Raw genomic sequence first — 20,132 nt, forward strand, 5'->3', positions numbered from 1 at the left:
CAGCAGGGAGGTGGCTGTTCTGGTCCCTACTTAGGAAGACGGAGGCAAAGAAATCATTAAACATGTTAGCTTTGTCATCTGGTGTGATGACCAAACTTCCCAACGTGTCCTGCAGGGGCCCCACATTGTCGTCAATCTCTGGAGCTCGTGCACCTGAGCAGCTTCCCTCCCCCCTCCCCCCCCTTTTTTTTTTAAACTCTATCTTCTACGCCAAGACAACTTTCGCTCCTTGGCTAGCAAGCTGAAGTTCACTGCAACATCTTGCTGCCCCCTCCCACACACCCACAATCTCACCTGGCTTTGGCTTATGCAATTTTTCTTAGTGTAGTGAGGACTCCACCAACCCCTACACCCTTGCCCGTTCCACCAGGTAATAATTCAGATGTCTCTGAAGTTTACCTTTGAGCAGCACAGAAAAAACACTACTTGGGTCTCTAGGTCTGGCCAATCAATATCCCCTGATGGGGCCAGTTGTACCTCACCCGGCTGGAACCTGGCACAGACCTGCCAGTAATCCTAGCCAGTCTTTTTTCTGGCTTACTGCCTTGATAGTTGTAAACACTATCTGGGGTGACTTCCCTCTCACCCTAATGAAGAGACCAAAAAAACCCAAACTGGCACTCCTTTGGCCCTTATAGTCCCAACTTTGCAGTACCCTTTTTCTTCAGCCCTGCTATTAGGGTCTTTACGGTACCTTCTAACTGCCTCCCCGCAGTGTCTGTTTCTCCCTGCGTTTCCTTCAGGGCTCTCTTCTCTCCCCAGAGTTGCTTCTCTTAAGCCCGGTCTCCCTAGCTTCCTCAGCGCCTCCGACTCTCCCTGCCGCCTCGCTGCCTGAGCCAACCTCTTCCGGTTTCCTGTGTCCCCTTCTTGCCTGCCCCGCGTCTCCCTTTATCCTGGCGTTCCGGCTGACTCCCCCTCCCCTCCTCAGATACCGGGTGAGGAAGGAGCCCTACGGCGGTCTTTGCAATACAGGTGGGGCCATTTTACTTCTCTGGGACTCTTCTCTCTCCTCACAGTCTGATCTCTGGAATTTCTCGCTTCTGCTTCTGAACTGGCTTACAAGTCAAAAGAAAAAGTTAGGTTAGTGTTCATGTTTAAATTAACCTGGATAGAAAACTACATATGCACTTCATTTCCCCCCTCTGAAACTTAGAGAAAAATAACTGATGATACCTTGCTTTGCTTTCTTGACTTGTTCCCTGGAGCGTAAGAATTTCGGGTGATGCCAAGAAAAATCACCTTTGGTGGGAACACAGAATATTCAGGATGCAGAAGACAAATGAGCCTAAGAGTTAAAAACAGTCTTGACATGTTGCCACTCAGTCTGCTCTAAAGCAGCTGAAATTAGTGTTTCAGTTTTGCTGAAATGAAAAAGCAGATCTGCTAAAACTGAGTTTAAACTGAAAAGTGCAAGTTAAAGTAGTATTAATAGGAACAATATTTTTCCATGGCATTTTTTATTTTATTTTTCTTGATTAGATTAAGGGAAAAGGGTGAATTCAGTTGGCATGGAGCCTGTATTCTAAGTCTCAAGGAGGCTGGTCTAAATGCATCCTCCTCAAGATACTAATTTTTAGTATGAAGAGCTTGGAGTGCTTTTTTCCTTGTGTGTTGCCTCTGTTCACAAGCCTTTTCCGCAGGTAACCCTAACCTCCACTTCCCTGTTTCATAGAACTTTCTGGTTTATTGTGGAACAAAACTGATCTGTTACAAGAAAGGAAGAAAGAAAATGGCATCCTTCCATGCTCTTGATACAGTGTCAACTTCACTCTAGGTACAGCCCCTTTCTATTGTGCTCTTAGGCTGGGGAGATTTCAGCATCTTTGTATCAATTATGACACCTTTAGAGTGAATTTACCAGCATTTGTGCCTGGATTTATACCTCCATTGAATGTAGTTATATTGCTTGTGTTAAGTCTGTACAGCAGCATTGTTTTTTAGTGAGGCTCATAACATTTGGTGGTAATCTGGAGTTTTATCTCCTGGAATCAAGTAATCATGTGAGAACAACTTTCATAATTTAAAAAAGCCCTTAAGTTTCAATTTCCTATGTTGGGGAGAAATGCTTAAAAATGTTGTGAATGTACCAAAAAGGCTGAGAGACCAGTGCACAAAGAAAAAGACCCATTTCTAAAATTCTTTTTATGATGTTGAAGGCCTGACTTAAGATTTTTAAATAGTTAGGATTGGCACTTTGGAGGTTGATTGTCCTACTTTCCCTATCAAAAATACTACTTAATAAGTAGTTTCTTTTTTTAGGTGCTAGAGGTGAACTCAGCACTATGTACATGCATAAAGAACACATGGCCTCCTCAACCATAAGAAAAAGAAAAGTACAAGAAGCAGAGACCCATTGCCAAATGGGCAGTTTGAGGCTGCACTTGCTTGATGCCCACTGAAGAAAGTGTTCCTGGGGCTATTTCTGAGCACTCATGCCATTTTTTTCATACAGTTCCAACCACCAAGGGGTTTATCATTTAAATGCAGATCTAGACAATACACATCTAGCATATTGTTGCCACATGGAAATGGAAGATCCAAATTGTAAACAGTGCGGGGTCCCCTTCCAGTTTAATGTAGAATGGCCAGATAGAATAAGAGGCTTTTGAAAAGGGACTGGAATTTGAGGATTGGTTGTTTCAGTCCAGATCCTACAAGTATCTAAAAACTAGTCTCAATCCTGATTCCCATTGGTTTATGCTCTTTGTGGGCACAGCACCTACAACTCCAAATGACTTGTGTGGAAACTGTGGGTGCTCAGTTCCTCTGATAGTGTCATCTAATGCCAAAGGAAAGAAAGGAGTTACAAGCAGAGGGTTGGCACAGAAGAAATTGAAAATATAAGAACAAGAGAAGGGTTCAGATATGGACATGACAAAGGAATGGAACGTTATGGGCAACAAGATGGAGAGCAGGAAGAACTGTAATGAACAAAATCTGGAAGACAGGAAATTTGAAATGAAACCTCATGAAAGTCTTTTCTAGAAGAGCTTTGCAGCCCTGTTTTGATCTAGTGTGTGGTCCTTGTAATCCACACTGATAGCTGAAAATCAGATGCATTTTGGACAGTAATACTGTCATAGTGATACGTAGGAATAAAAACTTGTTGTATGGTGCTTAGGCATCTTCAACATATCTCAGCTAAAAAACCAAAAAAATGTAAGAGTACAATCAGAATTGTGGGCTGGTTCTAATACCGCTTATGCAGTGGAAGCTGCTCTTAATTTATGACCGTATGAGATCAGAATCAGGCCCTGTAATTCTATTACGCGCTTATATCAAGGTGCACTTACTGAACGCATTGTCTGTCTGTATAGAAAATTAATTTATTTCAGAAATAGTTAAGGAAAGCAATGTCTCATGAAACCCATGGAAATGATAGCACATTTTAAAGAAAAATATATGGAACACATTGACAATACACAATAGTGCTCATCATTATGAAAAGAAGGAGCCTTCTCAGGCTTGAGTGACTAGTCTGAGATCCTTGGGTTGTTTGTTGAATCTGTGTGAAGTCTCAGATATAAAAAAGTAAAAAGTGCTTGGTATTTCTATAGCAGTTTGATATAATCCAAGAATCTCAAAACACTTGCTAATCATTCATTTTTACATAAATTGTATGATACAGGAAACTGTTATCCATGCCATATGTACAGGAAAAGTCAGGCACAGATTGGTTTTGGTGGTAGTCATAGCTTCCATCTCAGTCTTGCTGTAACTACTACATGACACTATGGTTCCTCAGGTTTCTACTAGCCCTAAGACATATAACTCTCAGGGGTCATAACATTGCTCTTATTTGAAATATTACTGATGAACCAATATCATTAACTTTTGGATTTGACAGCTTGGTTGCAATCCTTTCCTAGTTCTGTGGAGAGAAGCAGGAGTAGTAAATGTATTCTTGCACACTGGCTCATTCTTCAAAGGGTTTATGTCAGCTTCCTAGCAGACACAGAAGGAGCTGGAGATTGCACTTTCAGCAGCTCTTGTGAGGTGGCAGACACTTTGCTATGTGGGAAGTGCCGACAGTGAGTAGGAGTCTCAGGTATGAAGAATATATGTGGGATGCTCTAATATTTGTAATGCAGAGAAAATCATGGGCTGTGTTTTGTTTTGCTTTTTATACATGAATGCTTTGTTACTCCTGGATTACTCTGATGTAATCTACAGTATGGTATAACTCCTACAGGGATGGATAGGAGGTGCTGGTAGTCACTGTCATTGTTAAGTCTGAAATAAGCTTTCCACTGTAACTCTGCTGTTTCATGTGCTCACCACCTGCTTAAATATGTAATGTCTGCTCTCAGTAGTCTATGTTCTGCCCTGAAATAGTATTTTTTTGGAGTTGGAAGAATGTCTGAGTTACTTTTCCACAAAAAGGTGGGATTCACCTGCTGGGGGCTATACAAAGGTGCAGTTTCAGATCCCCACTCTTTACTAGCTTTAGTAGAGCATACTTGTAGGGATCCCTAACCAGGTTGGAGCTCTATGCAGTTGCACACTTTGCACTGCCCTAAGAAGTCATTGTTCTTCAGTTCACAGTCATGTTATGAGCATCCAGAAAATACAAGTTGAGAACATCCAGTACATTTTCCCCTTTAATCTGTGTGGCAATCACATTGAATTCATTGTGCCTAACCTGTTAAGATGTGCTTTGTCTCGATTTACTGTGCCCTACCTGCCTGAAGGGAACCAGGTCTGAATCTGAACTTATGTCACGAAAAGTAGCCTCTGAATGCCTGTAAACAGGCAGGAAAAGTTTTAGAACATTCCCAGGAAACTTAGAGAAAGTTTATAGGCTTAGAATGAAGGGCTGCTGGCTTCCAAATGCAGCTCAGACCCTGAGCAAGATGGAGGATTTTTGTGGCTCAAGTTTTTAAAACATGCAACTAAAAGGATATCATTGGTTGAAGCACCATGGGAAATGTAGTGCGATGCCACCTCTCTGTAAAACAAATGTCATGGGGGTTTAGACATATTAGCCTATCGGGGGTTGGTAATCTTTTGCTGTTATGGGCCTGGAGCTTGTGACGCATTCCCCTGCTGCTAGATGCAAATCTACACTTTCCATTGAGTTCTTAAGCAAGCTGCCTGTGCTTACCCTTACTGCACAGGTACCCTCTGCAGTGAAGGTGAACACAGATACAAGAGAACAGCAGGGAAGGCTGTGGAGGTGGGTGGTGTGGTGGGGATGGGTGACTTGGGTGGCGCCCCAGACTGAATCCAACCTCTAACAGCTAGATCTGGGTCATGGGCTGTATGCTGCCAACCCCTGGTTTAGGTCAATCCCTGTTCTTGTCTCAAAGGAATGCTGCACCTCTCCTATTTAGATTTCTGGGGCCATGGCAGCCTCAGGACTATCTTTGACAGTTGCCTTGCTGTAATGGTCCCAGCAGGCCTGTCTCCTTCTGTCTCTACCTTTACATGGGATGCTCCCCTTACCTAGAATTCCTTTAGTGGCAGGGCACAGTTTCTCATGTTGTAGCAGATACATGTCTGTGAGATTTTTCAAATGTTATGTCAACCTCAGGGCCTTTGGCACCAACCCAGATGCCAAAATCATTGCCATAATGCAATGTACCATTGTTTGAGATGCAGTGGATATCTCAAAATAGAGTTAGTAAGACAAAGTCTCTCTATAATGTTCAAATGCAGTTGAAGTTCACAGTAGTATGGAACAAAAGTATATAATCCTGTGTTGTTTAGTGGTTTCAGTGTAGTCCTAAGTGGAAAGGTGTCCATTTAACCCAAAGCATCTGCCTCTCAGAGAGTTGAATAGTTATGGCAGCAATACTGGGGTCTGTGTACTGGTGCTGGCCTGTCATGTGCTCGATGTAGATGTTGCGGGACCAGTGGATGGTGTCAGACACCATGAAGCACTGCATCAGCTGGGTGTAGCAGCAGGAGACACAGCAGGCACACAGGATACTCTCGTTGCTGGGGTCCCAGGCTCCAAGTGTTCCCACAATGAGCGCGTTGACCGTCATGTCATAGTCATGGCTCATCAGGATGTTGGCTAGTGGGGCGTACTTCTCCTGCTTGTGAGCCCAGGCATCGGTGAAGGCCTGGCATTGGTTCTCTGAAGGGATGGTGACGTCCACAGTCACAACTGTCTTGGCCTCATGGGTGATGGTGATGTTGGGGTGCATCTGGCTCTCACAGGCTGGGATGGTGTGGTTCAGAGATCTCCCTCACTGTGGCTGGGATGGCCTTCACCAGGTAGTACTGGACTAAAACTGAGCCCAGTCCTGCCTATTTAAGTTCTGGCTAAACCAAGGTTTTATTTTTAAAAAGCAAGTAAATTTCTAGTCCTCACTGCTGCATAAAAAACCATGAAAATGTGACCCATGTACACCTGATACAATACTGTAAATTGGCATTTGTAGAGAGCTTGCAACAATAGCTCTGAGAAACGTAGCCCATTACAATGAGGCCCTACTGCTTTGGGGAATCTGGCTGACTGTGTGCCTCAAAAGATCTGTATGTGGCAAAACAGAGATCACCTACCCAAGCTGACATGCTCTTGCTTCTGTGGTATGTGCTTGAGGACCTGCTGCATTTCCAAGGCAGTCCAAGTGTTTTAGTATAAATAATTTGCATCAGAGTGGTAGGTTGTGCCTTTGGAATATATCCAAATATACTTCTGTAGTAATGAAAACCCTGTATGTGGTAGTTATAATAGAAATTCTTATATTCTAGTGGCAGTATCTAGTTTCAACTTTATTTAAGATTGCTAGATTGACGAATACTAATTTCTGCAATTCATGATGCATCAAGGTATGTGTACTTTCATACTGTAGATAGTGTACTTTCAGACATGATCCCCTGCATTATAGATAATCTACATGAGAGCCCGTGAAGCTGTTAAACATCATTTAAGCACAGCAATATCAATCTTGGATTAATGCTAGTGTCTTAATGCACCTGGAGCTCTGCATATTTCAATTTAATGTAGCCCGCTAAAATACATGCAGGCACTAAAGGGTTTTCTGCATTATCTATATCCACTTTAACTGTGAATCCTGTCATAATTACTGTACTGAACAACAGAATAATTCCAATAAAAGTGGAACAGCTCTAAAACAACACATACCAGCAAGCAGTTGTAAAAGCCATATGTTGCTCTGAGTGTGTATGTGTCTGTCAGAATCTTGTAGCAGACAGCAATCACATGGCCCCAAAAACTAACATACATTCTCAAGATTCTCTGAGTCCATACTAACCCATGAGAAAGTGCTGTTTCACACAGTTGTTTATTAGATACTTGTTTAGCTGCCTGGAAGGACTCATTGCAAGATGTGTACATTCTCAGTGGCTCTCCAGATCAGACGCCTGCATTGATACTTGAACAAAATGGGTGTTAGTCGGGACAGATCATTTTTAGTTTAGTCTCTTCCCTGTTGCAATCCCTTCTTACTTTTAGAGCTGTATACAGTAAAGTGAATAGATTCACATTATAGAATAATGCTTGACTTTAATAGGCTCATTGAAAACTCTCTCTTAAAAATACCCATGAACAAAATCCTATTAACTAAGGAAGCACTTATGCATGGGAAACTGTATAACAGTGGTCACCAACCAGTGGATCTTGATCCTCAGGTAGATCTTGAAGCCTCTTAGAGTCTAGTCGAGGCTTGGGTGGGGGGGGTTGAGTGCTTGCGTGCATACACGCATGCACCCCAGCCCAGCAGGTCAGTCTGTGGGGAAGGGAAGGAGTGGGGGCTAGATCAAGGCCCCCATGGTGAGAGACAGTGGCAGGATCGGGGGTAAGTTGAATGGGGCCCCAGCTGGATGGGATTTACCTGTGGGGGGGGGGGTGGCATGCCCCCCAAATAATTTTTTCTCCCTCTGCCTCGATCTGCCCCCCGCTTCTCTCCCCACAGACTTACCTGCTGGGGAGAATGTGGCAGCAGTCCATGGTAGATCTTGGGTTGCTTTTTAAATTTCCTACTTAAAAGGTTGGAAACTACTGTTATACAAACGAATCAAAATTAAAAGATAAAAAGATTCATCAGTTGTCATGCTGGATAAATTGTTTAACAGGCTGATACATGGAATGGGTGATCTCTATAGTGCAACGTTCTTAAGTCCATTTGCACTTACTGGAAAAACCATCATATTCTTTCTTGGGAGTTCAGAGAAGATTGTTACAACTCAGGCTACAGCTTCCCACCTTACAACTCTTTTCTCGAGCTAAAATTAACAATATTCAAAATTTAACGAGTTAAAGCCAAATGAAGTTCAGATACCCAGTGAAACTTTGGAACAGTATGCAAAAACCCTGAATTAGAGTGCTTCACCATCTAGTGGATGGAAAGGGGAATGTAAGAATACCTTTAGTTTTAAATAAGAAAAAAAAAAGATGCAACAGTCCAGTTTTAAAAGTTATGAGTTTCTTAAAACCCTATTTTCATACTATTCTGCAGACAACTTTTTAAAGTTATGGAAAGTGAAGTAGATTTAAAATTTTACTTATTATTAGAAGATTGTGTTCTCATAAAAAGGAAGCCAAATAAACTGTACCCTGGTGGAATTTTACCAATACAGTGAACTAGGATTAATTTTTCTATGGAATAATTCACCACTCTGGTTTCAGATGCTATTGTTCTGATTTCCCACCAGCTCCTCCATTTTTTCCCCTCAATTATGAACTCATAATCAGTCACTACTGCATAATTCACCAATATTTGTATTTCCCTTGGGGAGGTGAATTAAGCATAGTTTACTACCTAGAGACACTCATATGCTGGAATACCAGTTAGTCAAGAATCACATCTTGCATTTACATTGATCTGCTGCCTGAAGTTTGTAGCACAGGACTGACCTGAGAGACGGAATATGGCAACTGGATTATAGTAGCATGGTTACTGTGTTTACTTCCAGTCCAACTCTGCTAATCATATTCATGTTTAGTAGCTTCCTAAGGAAAGCATATCCTTGACTGCAGAGGCATGACTTGCAGAATTAGGCAGGAAATATGCATAAGGATAGCATGCTTAGCCTTTTAGACATTGTAATTTTTGTTTGGTAAGTGAGTAAGTTAACCTGGTTTGCTACCTAGCACACATTAGCCAAGGAATGCCATAATAAATTTGTAGACATAGCTGGGAAAGATATTTTGTTTAATAAGATCTTTCATGAGAACTGGTGGAAAAAGAAAATTAGGAGCCAAATCCAGGACCAGCATTTTTGACAGATGACACAAATCCTACCAGCAATGGCTTCCCTTTACCATTTTATATTTCTCGGACATGGGGCAGCAATTTGTGATGCACGATAGTGAACCTAGTCAGCATCTGCTCAGCAAACCTGTTTCCCAAGTCCATCTCCTTCAGGCCCCTCCTAAAAAATTGCAAGAAGTAGTTGATAAGAATTGATTTAAGATTTTGACTCTCAGAAACACTGAAATCAAGAAGCATCAGTAGTGTAACAGGCAGGAAGGACCAGGGAAGGAGCTGTCTTGGGGTGCGAGGGCAACAGGTGCTGTTGCCACAGTGGCACTGATGCAGGGCTGCACTCAGCACAGCAGGAGCCAGCAGAACTGCACAGCTACACGGCTGAGCAGTGGGCACAAGGCAAGCTGCCACAGGGTTGTTACCGTCTAACTTTGCCCTAATGTGACCCCTTCACTTCTTCTTGGGTCTCACTGGGATGCTGTCAGTTCTTCGAGGCAGGAGCTGCTTTACTGGCTATCAGAGGCGATGCTGGGGGATGGGGGCAGACCCCAAAATTCTGCCTTGGCCCCCCCATCCAAGCCACCCCCACCCATTTCTGCCCTGGGCTGCTGCCACTTGCCCTGCTCAGCCCACCCGAGCCCCATGCACCCCTGCTACTGTGCATGTGCGGAGCGAGCTGCCAAGCCCACATAGGGTTAGGCAGGTTAAGACGCAGCGCCCAGGTCCCATAGAGGTTCCCTATTGCAGGGCACAAGGGCAGGAGCACAGATTACTTCTCTCTGTGCAGCATTTCTTCCTCAGCCGGGGGCAGAGACTTAATCTGGAGGGTTTGAAAGCAGCCAGCCGGAATCGTCCCCCACCCCTGCGTGGATGGCATTGCCCCGCAGCGAGTGGTCCTTCTTGCAAGGATGCAATCCCAGAAGTGTGTGTGTGTGTGTGTGTGTGTGTGTGTGTGTGTGGAGGGGTTAGCATGGAAATGGCGTTGCTGGCCGGAGCTGGCTCAGGCTGTGGTTTGGCCAGTGAGCGTGGGCTGGGCCAGGTGGTGTGGTGTGCGGCCCTCGAGACACCGGGGCCATTGCAGTCATGCCCCACTCCCTGGCTTTGTCTGTTGCATTTTCTGCGCGAGAGTGTTTGCGGCGTCCTCTCTACCAGCTGCTTCCCCTGGACGCCGCCGCCTCCTTGCCCCTCTTCCCCTTGCTGCGAGGAAGGGGAAACACGGACTGAATAATAATATTCAGTGATAACTCAGTTATCATAACAGTCATCATTGTAGCCATACTAATAACCATCATAACAGCAATCCTGAGAATGCCCTTAGTAATAAGCATCATATTAACAATGATAGTAGTAATAATTATAACCAGAATCATCGTTGGCATTATAACCCGGAGAAGGCCCATAGGGATATGCATTTGGGCAGCGGGAGGGTGGGGGCAGCAGGCCCAGACCCCAAACAGCAGGAGGTAAAGGGGTTGTGGGTCTGGATGGGAGCGAGCACAGGATTCTGTCCCCACCCTCTAACAAACAGCCAATCAGAGTGCAAACAAGCATTCCAACAGGAGCTAGTAGCAGTTGAATGCTGCCATGATGATGGGGACACAGGGGATGGGGGGACAGAGAATGCCACAGGGGATGGGGGGACTCTGCTCCCTGGAGGTGGGGGCAATGGAGTGGATGAAACAGGGGAGGGCGAGGACACCGGAGCTGACCTCACCCTGACTTTACTCCTTACAGGTCATGGTGGCAGCAGCACAGGGGGAGAGCTGGGTCGGGATGCCGGTGGGGGAACGGGCCACCAGCTCTGGCTTTGGTCTGCCCCTTCCCCCTTCCATCATTGCTGCCTGCAGGGCCCGATTGGGCGGTGGTAGGAGGAATAGCGGGTGCACTATGGTGGCAGTGGTGGTGGGGGAAGGGGAGGAGTGGGTCTAGACCCAATGCAGAGAAGGACCAGGCCCACGGGTGGGGAGAAACCTGGCCATCAAGGCAGGGGAGCAGTAGGCCTGGGAACACCTGGTGATAGTTGGGGGAGGACAGGAGGAGCAGGCTCTGAGCCAACGCTGGGGGGGAAGGAGTGGAACTGGGCCTGAATAGTAGTAATAATAGTGAAAGAGACTTTTCAGTTTCCAGAAACTTGATGACAACTTACCAGGGGCTGTTTCTGGCAGTTGGAAAGGTGCAACAAGTTAAGTCTTCACTGAGATTTTATTAAGGGCTAAACAGCCTTTGATGACAATGTGTTGCTTAAGAAACATCAACTGTATCAAGCCTCGGCTCTACTGTTGGTACGTAACACTTAAGACTCCAGCATATTTTCTAAGTTAACCATTTGAGATACTCTTTATAGAAGAGTGTGGCATGGCTAAAGTTACTGACATGTGAGAGTCTGCTGTGTTGGATGGTGCACACACACATGCTTTTGTCTCCCAGGCTTGTAGCTTCAGCATCAAGTATTTCTTACTACCATCATCTGGTTTTTGGCCTGTCCAGTGGTTTTATTTATATCCCTGAGATTTCTCTTTTCCTTCATTTTCAACCATTGCTAAACCACTTGGGTACCCCTTAGGCATTTCTTGCTCTGATTAACTTTGCCTTGTGCTTGGCAAGTCTTCTCATGCATCTCAGATGTGTGGGAAGGAAGGCATTTGAATATCTGGGAAGTCTTACAGGGATTCTAAATGTTTGGGATTACTCATCCCTCCATAAATAAATAGACCAACCCACTCTGTTATTCCATTATTATTATGTCTAACATCTTGATGAGTATAAATTTGAAAGTGTTGTTTCCAAAGCGTAGGATCAGGAGCCAATGGATTGAACAACTATGCTTTACAAATTAAAATAAACAAACATTGTAATTGTTTTCTTTCTCTCCTACTTTCTTCTTACCTATGTTTGTAAAATGCTGTGTAAATATAGATGTAATATGCCATATATGTGATTTCAGATAATAATGTGCTGTGTCATGCACAGAAATAAAGTGCCATTTGACTATCCTACACTGTTTGTATCATGTCTGGATGTATTCTATGAACCTACAAAATACTTCAACTTGGCTGCTATTTTGTTAGCACTAAGTTTGTTGAGTTCAGGTTTAAAGAGGACTGTAATAGCACTTCTCTTACTGTAAGAATGTTATGGGGGTTTGGATATATTATTTAGATATGCTTGCACATTTTGTAACCAGCCTGCTTAATTTTTGCTTTGAGTCAGTGACTCCATGCAAATGTACCCAAGAAAAATGGAGAACTAGTGAATACTTGGCATGTCTACATGTGCATTTACTGGCTTAAATGTACTGTGCAGTAAATTACTGTGTAATGAGCAGGAATAGGCCAGCGCCTACATGTGCAGGTGACTTGGGACTAAATTTAGTTGCAGGTCAGAGCAGCCTACCATGTGCCTTTGTGGCCACTGTGGGGAGCTCCAGCCTCTGACCACATGGCTGCCAGCCCTTGGGACTAACTCAGGGGTGGGCAATTATTTCAGGTGGAGGGCCACTTGATGAGTTTTGGCCAGTTGTCAAGGGCCACATGGGTACCCTCGCCCCTTTAGTTGCCCCACCCTGTGGTCACCATCTTGGAATTCCTGCCCCCTGAACCCTGACCTTTGCCACTAGAAGTCCCTCCCCTTGCACAACTTACCAGGTAGCAAGGGGTTGTGACCCCTCTAACATCCTGCCCCAGCAGTGGGGTTTCAAGGACATCAGACCTCCCCCAGAACTTTCCCCCTACCTGTGCCAGCTGGTCCCAAAAGGAAGAGGCTCTGCCACTGCTTCTTCTGGACAGTGCCGACCCAGTCAGGCTTGCTCAGTCCCCAGCAGCAAATGGGAAGCTGGCTTCAGCCGCATGCTGCTCTGGATGGGACGACCTGGCCGGGTCTGCACTGGCCAGGAAAAGCGGCATGCAGCTGAAGCTGGATTCCCATGCACTACTGGGGATGGGAGAAGCCTGACCGGGTCTGTACCAGCTAGCAGAAGTGGCATGGGAGCCATGTGCTCCTTGGGATGGGACGAGTCCGGCCGGAGCAGCAAGGGCTCAGCTGCACTTTCCCCCTGCCTGTGCCTGTCAGTCTTGAGTGGCACATGGCTCTGCTGCCACTTCTGCTGGCTGGTGCTGACCTGGCCGGGATCCTCCCATCCCCAGCAGCATGCAAGAAGCCCACTTCAGCTGCATGCCACCTTTTCTGGCCGGTGCAGACCTGGGTGGGTCTGTCCCATCCAGAGCAGCATGCAGCTGAAGCCAGCTTCCCACGTGCTGCTGGGGTCAGGGCAAGCCCGGCCAGCAGAAGCACTGGTGGAGCTGTGTGCTGCTTGGGACTGATCAGCACAGGTAGGGGGAAAATGCAGCTGAGCCCCTGCTGCTCTGGCTGGGCTCATCCTGTCCTGAGTGGCACACAGCTCTGCTGCCACTTCTCCTCCCTGGTGCTGACTGGGCTGGAGCTGTGGTCCAGCTGCTGCTTCCTCTCCCTAGTGCTGGCCCAGCCCTACCCTGCATGGCCCGAGTGGCATGGCACGGGGAAAGCTTGCCCAGAAGCCACTTTCCTGGGCTTACCTGTAGGGCAGGGCCCTTTCTAGTCCTGTGCGGCAAAGCAGAACCCGGCTCAGACGCTTTCCCCTCGCTGGCGCCACAGGTTCTGGTCCAGCCCCCTGACCCCTCTCAAGCTGCAAATGTGGCTTGAGCCAGGGGCGGGGCCAGCCTGGTCAGGCTGAGGTCAGGGTTGGTTGCCTCGCAACCAGAACCCAAGTAAACAGTCTGAAGTGCTGCAGCCAGCAGCTGGTGCTGCTGGAGTCTTTTAAAGAGACAGCTGCCATTATGTAGGTTTTGAAGGGGCTCCGCAGGCCGGAGGGAAGCGCTTGGTGGGTTGGATGTGGCCCATGGGCCTTATTTTGCCCACTCCTGGACTAACTTCAGTCCCAAATTGAAGCCAGAGCTGGCTGTCAGCACTTGGGACTAACTTAAGTTGAAGCCTGGAGAGGCAGCTAGCCAGGAGCCCTGGAGCTGGGCTCAGGCTGGCCCCCTAGTGGCTGGGCAGACCCAGCAGGGAGGCCCTCTGGGTTACTGTGCAGTAATGCATCTACATGTGTGTTACTGTGCATAACTAATTAGACATAAATTTGATACCTGCTATCAAATTTATACTCAAGTGGGCATAAGTCACCATATTTACTGCACAGTACAGGTGTGCATGTGTAGATGTGTGCCCGTACTTTGCAGTAATTTCAGTTACTGTGCAGTAAATGCACATGTGTAGATGTGCCCACTGTATATATTTCTCATCAAAGATGCCTAATTTTTTAGGACTTCTAGTCTAACTTTCATGGGGCAAGGGGGCAAGTTATTATTATGTAGTAGCTCTTTTTTTTTTGGTTTTTTTTTGGCTTTTTATTCATTTTAGACCACAATGGATATTACAAGAGGAAACCTAGATGACATTTCAAGGCCTGCCTCTAGCTCCAGAGCTCATCTTGGTAGCCGAGCTTCAAGCGCATCTTTGGAGGTGTTAACACCAGAGCCATGCTTATCAAAGGTAACTATTTTAATCTTTGGCACATCACAACCTTTGTCTGAAAAGAAGAAAAGATAAAATCTCTGTTGTTAAAACTTTGTAATGTGCTTTGTGGTTTATGATACAAATTGCTGTGTAAGTGCTCATCAATATTTTTCAAAAGAAATGGTAGACTCAAAACCAATACCCTATACACCCTAAAGTATGCTTCAGGTGTTAATGTATGGACAATTCTGGCAGTAGCATAGTAACAGGGAGTGGGGGCATACTTGGTCCCCGGGTGGCACGGTTTTGCCGCCGGCATTTCTGGGCTTGACGATCAGCCGCCAGGGGACTTCTCCCCCCCTGCCCCCGCTCAGCCACCAGAGGACCCTCCCACTTGGCAGTTGGCTACGGGGGGAGGCAGCGCAAATGGAAGCATTGACTCCCGGGTGCCAGAGACCCATGGTACGCCACTGATCCCAGATGTTAAGAGCACAAGGAGCTGCCTAAAATTAATGCGTAACGAGGCCCTTATATAAGTGCATAATTTGCTGAATTGCATTACAAAATACTGGTCCTAGTACAGGTTTCCTTTGCTTTATGCTGTACATGCTTTTCTGGAAAATGGTGCATAACTCCAGTTTGCGTAAAGGAAACCCATTTTACAATGTAACAAATAGGGATATGTTCCAAGACCTCAACTGTACTGAACCCCGGACCCATTTCTACCACTTTTACAAGACAGTTTTGGTACTCACCAACAGTAGACAGTACCTAGTTAGCCCATTAAAATTTTGCCCAGGTACCCCTAAATTAAACCCCAAGACTTCAGCTGGAGTAGGGCTTTGCCTATCTCCCAAAGACTGAATAAGAGAGGTCAATGTACCACAATGCCAGGTGCCTTCTAGGAGGAGGAAATTTATCAGTGTACATGCCAAACTCCTGAAGTCCATTCCAATCTGACATGGAGAAAAATTTCTTCCCCATCCCAAATTTGTCACTTAGTATATGACAGTGAACCTGTGAGAGAGACACATTAGCCAGCTCTCTATGAAAGATCATTGTTGGTATGAGTTGAGAGTACTACTTTATTTGTAAAGAAGCCTGAGATCCTTGGCTAAGAATACTTGCAAGTATATTGTTAACATTCGTAACAATGCATGATTTTTTTTTCCTAACAGGTCATTCCTACATTTGTGATCAGTATTAAATTTTACCCAATTTTAGGTTGATTATCAAGGTGATTTGGACAGTGATCATAAACAAGACAATTCAGGAAAGAGCAGTCCAGAAGAAAAAAACCAGGATAACAGTAGAGAGAAATATAAAACGCAGAAAATGAGAACACTGCAACAAACCATGGAGGAGGAAACTACCTGCATTTTCCAGCAGATGCAGAATTCTGAGTTGTCAGGTAGGACAGTGACTAACTTCAACCTGTTGCTTAGCTCTACAGAAGCTAGTTTTTGAATAACTGGCTAGATTCTGCTTGCAGATACTGCTGTAATAAATATAGGGCTAGATCAGAAGCTGTGCACTTAAAGTAAACTGTACTGCTGTTTTACAGGTTGGTAAATAGAATAAGTTATTTATCTGCTGCTTCAAAGTTACGTAGGGTTGAAACCGACATTGTCTGACATAGTATTTGTGCTGCTATAATAATTTTTGTGGTGGCACAAAAGCTGAGAAAATAGACATCCTTACCTTTTGTCGTATCACATCAGTGTGTTGCTTTATTGTGCCTGATGTCTATTTGCTCTGCGGTGGTAGAGTGTAGTCCCCCTAGTCTTTGGGGGACTAATCTTGTGCACCCTGGGTAGGATTGCATCCCTCTAGGCTGCAGAACATTTATATGACTTGTCCAACTTACAGAGATGCCCTGGGTATCCATGGATTTCTAGGGGTATCTTTGCAAGTGGGAAAGCCTGTGCAGGCCCCCTGCTACCACGCAAAAGGACTTGCTGACCTGTACTTCATGCAGAGGCCTGGGTCAGCACCGGTTTTGTCATGAAGACATGGGGAGCTGGGGAATCCCTGGCTCCTGTACCACTCTGTCCTGTGCTGACCTGTGTTTTTGTGTGAAGCATAAGTCAGCATAGGTCCTGACAAGGAGGTGCAGGGAAGAGCAGGAGCTGGGGAGTTCCCAGCACCCTGTGCCTCCATGCCAGGACCTGCGCTGACCCGTGCCTTTGGATTGGTTCAGGATGTGGTGCAGGTCCCAGTTTAGAGGCACAGGGCCTTGGGAATTCCCTGGCTTCTGTGCTGACCTGCACCTCCCCTGGCTGGGACCTGTGCCAACCTGTGCTTCAGGTGGAGGCATGGGCCAGAGTGGGTGCTGTGTAGTCCCTGGGCCAACCTGTGCTTCAGGATGAGGAATATGGGAGAGTGGCAGCCAGGAAATCTACATTGCCCTTCACCTCATTGCCAGGATCCCTGTTGGCACAGGTTAGCCTAAGTCCCCATGCGGAGGCATGGGACACTAGGGATTCCCCAGCTCCTGCACCACCATGTACATTTACACCACCCCATACTGGGAACTGTGTTGAGCCGTGCTTGCACAGGACCTGACTTGGGGCAGCACGGAGCCCAGGGATTCCCTGGGTTCCTTTCTGTCTTGCATCTAGGGGAACATATTGTCCCCTTTCCCACAGTGATGTGTGTGTTGGACATGTCCTACCACAGTTGATACACTTTGGTTCGCAATGTCTATTTCTACCCATAGAGATTCTGTGTAAGAACTAGGAATAAAAGTGGTACCTTGATTTCCCTGTCCTGTGTTTTAACCCCTAGTTCTCAGCATAATGCTAAGTACCCTTTTTCTATACAGTAGGGAATTGTAATGAGTGTATTTTATGATTGACATGAAAAAATGTATTTAATTCTCTTGATGACTGCTTCAGTCATCTTTAATTATAGATTATTTCAAATAATTTATTATTATTATTATTGATTTTGTTTTTCAGAATACATTTCTAGCTCAGATTCTGGAGAGGATTGTGTTGAAACTGAGCCTCCCAATTTAAATGAAGCTTCTCAAGAGATGCTAACTAATGTAAAAGAAGGTATTATGAGATGTATTAAGTGAATAGTGCAGTTTCCATTTCTTCTCACTTCTTTCAGTTAAGTGTGGCAGTAAGATAAGTCAATAGAGGACTTAATTAAGGATGTGTGTATGTTTTTAGTGCAGTAAAAGAAGGAAAACAATAACTGTGAATGTGACATGAAGTTAAGAATTTACACAAGGATGATACGTTTCATATTTTAGTAGGTATAATTAGCCAATAGAACTCATGCTGTACTAGATGTTACAATGAATAGGTCATTAGTATTCTAAAAGGTTCAGGTAAATAAAACCAACCCAAGTTCCTGATGCTACTCTGGGTTTTGTCAGCTCAAAAGCAAATAAGCAACCAGAACTTGGTGATGGTGAGACTTTTTGGACCAATGGTGCAAGTCCTCTAAAATAGGCATGCCCAAATCCCATCCTGTGGACCATGTCTTGTGGCTTGCAGGGCTCCTTATGCATCTATTGGGAACCCACAGGCTATGGTCTTGCACAAGGCCCAATTCTGGCAAGTGAGTCTGGCACATGGACCATCTCTGTGCCACTCATCTGCCACTTGCTCTTTTGTGACTTAGAACCATAGAAAATTAGGGTTGGAAGGGACCTTAGGAGGTCATCTGGTCTAACCCTCTGCTCAAAGCAGGACCATCCCCAACTAGATCATCCCAGCCAAGGCTTTGTCTAGCCGAATCTTAAAAACCTCCAAGGATGGAGAGTCCACCTCCACTCTGGGTAACCTGTTCCAGTGCTTTACTACTCTCCTAGTGAGAAAATTCTTCCTAATATCCAACTTAAACTTCCCTTGCCACAACTTGAGACTGCTGCTCCTTGTCCTGTCATCTGCTACCACTGAGAACAGTCTAGCTCCATGCTCTTTTGAACTCCCCTTTCAGGTAGTTGAAGGCTGCTATTAAATCCCCCCTCAGTCTTTTCTTCTCTACGCTAAATCAGACCAGTTCCCTCAGCCTCTCCTCATAAGTCAAGTGCCCAACCCCCTCACAATTTTTGTTGCTCCCTATTCAACTCTCTCCAGTTTGTCCACATCCTTTCTGTAGTGGGGGGTGGGAGGGAGGCAAACTGAACACTGCTCCAGGTGTGGCCTCACCAGAGCTGAATAGAGGGGAGTAATCGTCTCCCTTGACCTGCTGGCAACCTTCCTACTAAGGAAGCCCAGTATGCCGTTAGTCTTCTTGGCAACACTGCTGGCTCATATGCATCTTACTGTCCACTGTAAACCCCAGGTCCTTTTCTGCAGACCTGTTGCCCAGCCAGTCAGCCCATAGCCTGTAGTGGTACATGGAATTCTTCTGTCCTAAATACAGGACTTAATTAAATGAAGCCCCATTCAAGAATCCAGTAGTTTCAGGTTCAAATTCAGCAAGATGCAGGCCAGCTAAAAGAGACAGTCCTAGCTATCTTCTGTGCTTGTGATGCATATGGAGCCCAAACAGATTTTTAAACCTGGTGGAACTACTAATATCCTTCATGGTGAATTCTGTCTTCTACTACAGGTAATTTCTGTGCCTAACTGGGTCTAGTACTCCCTCCCTTGGCTTTGGAGATAGTTGTTCAGCTAAAAGAACAGCTCTGATATCTGCTAGAAAAAACGTTACTTTTATTCTGCTACAGCTGTCCAATGGTAGAAACCACATACTTACTTACAAATGCCAGGGAAGAACTGTAATCCTACTGAAATTGCTGGCAAAATCCACGGCAGTTTAATTGGCTTGTTATTTATTTTAATTAAACTTTTTAAGCCAGCATCCTTTTTTAAATCTTAACTGCATTACATTTTACTAATCTAGAAGTTTCTGAAGAAAAAGATGTGGATCCTAAGATTCAAGAAGCTATAAGAAAGATGAATAAACTGGACAAGATATTGGCAAAGAAACAATCTCAAGAGAGAACAATTAAAAAACAAGGCAGAGAAATGAGGACAAAACTCTGGGAAGAACTTCAGGTTAGAAATATGTCACTTTTTATCATACTAATAAAATACCTTCCATCTTATAGAAGGTAACAGCGTGATTTCACAAACACAGGTTGTAATTCAGTAGTTACTGGCTGACCAAGAACCTCAACATGAGAAGGAAGAAAAAGTTGTGCAAGTCATTCTTCCATTACTCGGATATCTGAGGGATATCTAAAATTATTCAAAGATACACTTATGTTGGCCATGACATACTTGGAACTACTAAATTGTTCTTAAAAACTGAGCCAATGTATAACTGACACATCATGACTAACATCTGAAAAAGCAGAGCTTTTTATGACATCCAATTTTATTTCATAGAATCATAGAATCATAGAAGTAGGGTCGGAAGGGACCTTGTAGATCTTCAAGTCCGACCCCCTGCCTGGGCGGGAGAAAAGACTGGACTCAAATGAGTCCAGCCAGGTAG

At 45.0% G+C, this 20,132-nt stretch overlaps 1 protein-coding gene across 5 annotated transcripts in view; it reads left to right on the plus strand.

Moving 5' to 3' along the window:
* Nucleotides 1-613: 613 nt before the first annotated feature.
* The window catches only part of FSIP1 (fibrous sheath interacting protein 1), a 169,115-nt gene continuing 149,596 nt past the window's right edge, over nucleotides 614-20,132 (plus strand). Inside the window, exons 1-7 of one of the 5 annotated variants that reach the window (XM_019551365.1) lie at nucleotides 979-1,080; nucleotides 1,673-1,774; nucleotides 3,930-4,048; nucleotides 14,574-14,705; nucleotides 15,894-16,080; nucleotides 17,630-17,728; nucleotides 19,536-19,690. In XM_019551365.1, the coding sequence (XP_019406910.1) occupies nucleotides 14,580-14,705; nucleotides 15,894-16,080; nucleotides 17,630-17,728; nucleotides 19,536-19,690 (567 nt within the window). In that variant the 5' untranslated portion in view covers nucleotides 979-1,080; nucleotides 1,673-1,774; nucleotides 3,930-4,048; nucleotides 14,574-14,579. The other 4 variants (XM_019551366.1, XM_019551363.1, XM_019551367.1 and 1 more) reach the window with 4 other exon arrangements.

The sequence above is a fragment of the Crocodylus porosus genome, unplaced genomic scaffold (assembly GCF_001723895.1).
Source record: "Crocodylus porosus isolate Cpor-Errol unplaced genomic scaffold, CroPor_comp1, whole genome shotgun sequence".
Classification (NCBI taxonomy): Eukaryota; Metazoa; Chordata; order Crocodylia; family Crocodylidae; genus Crocodylus; species Crocodylus porosus.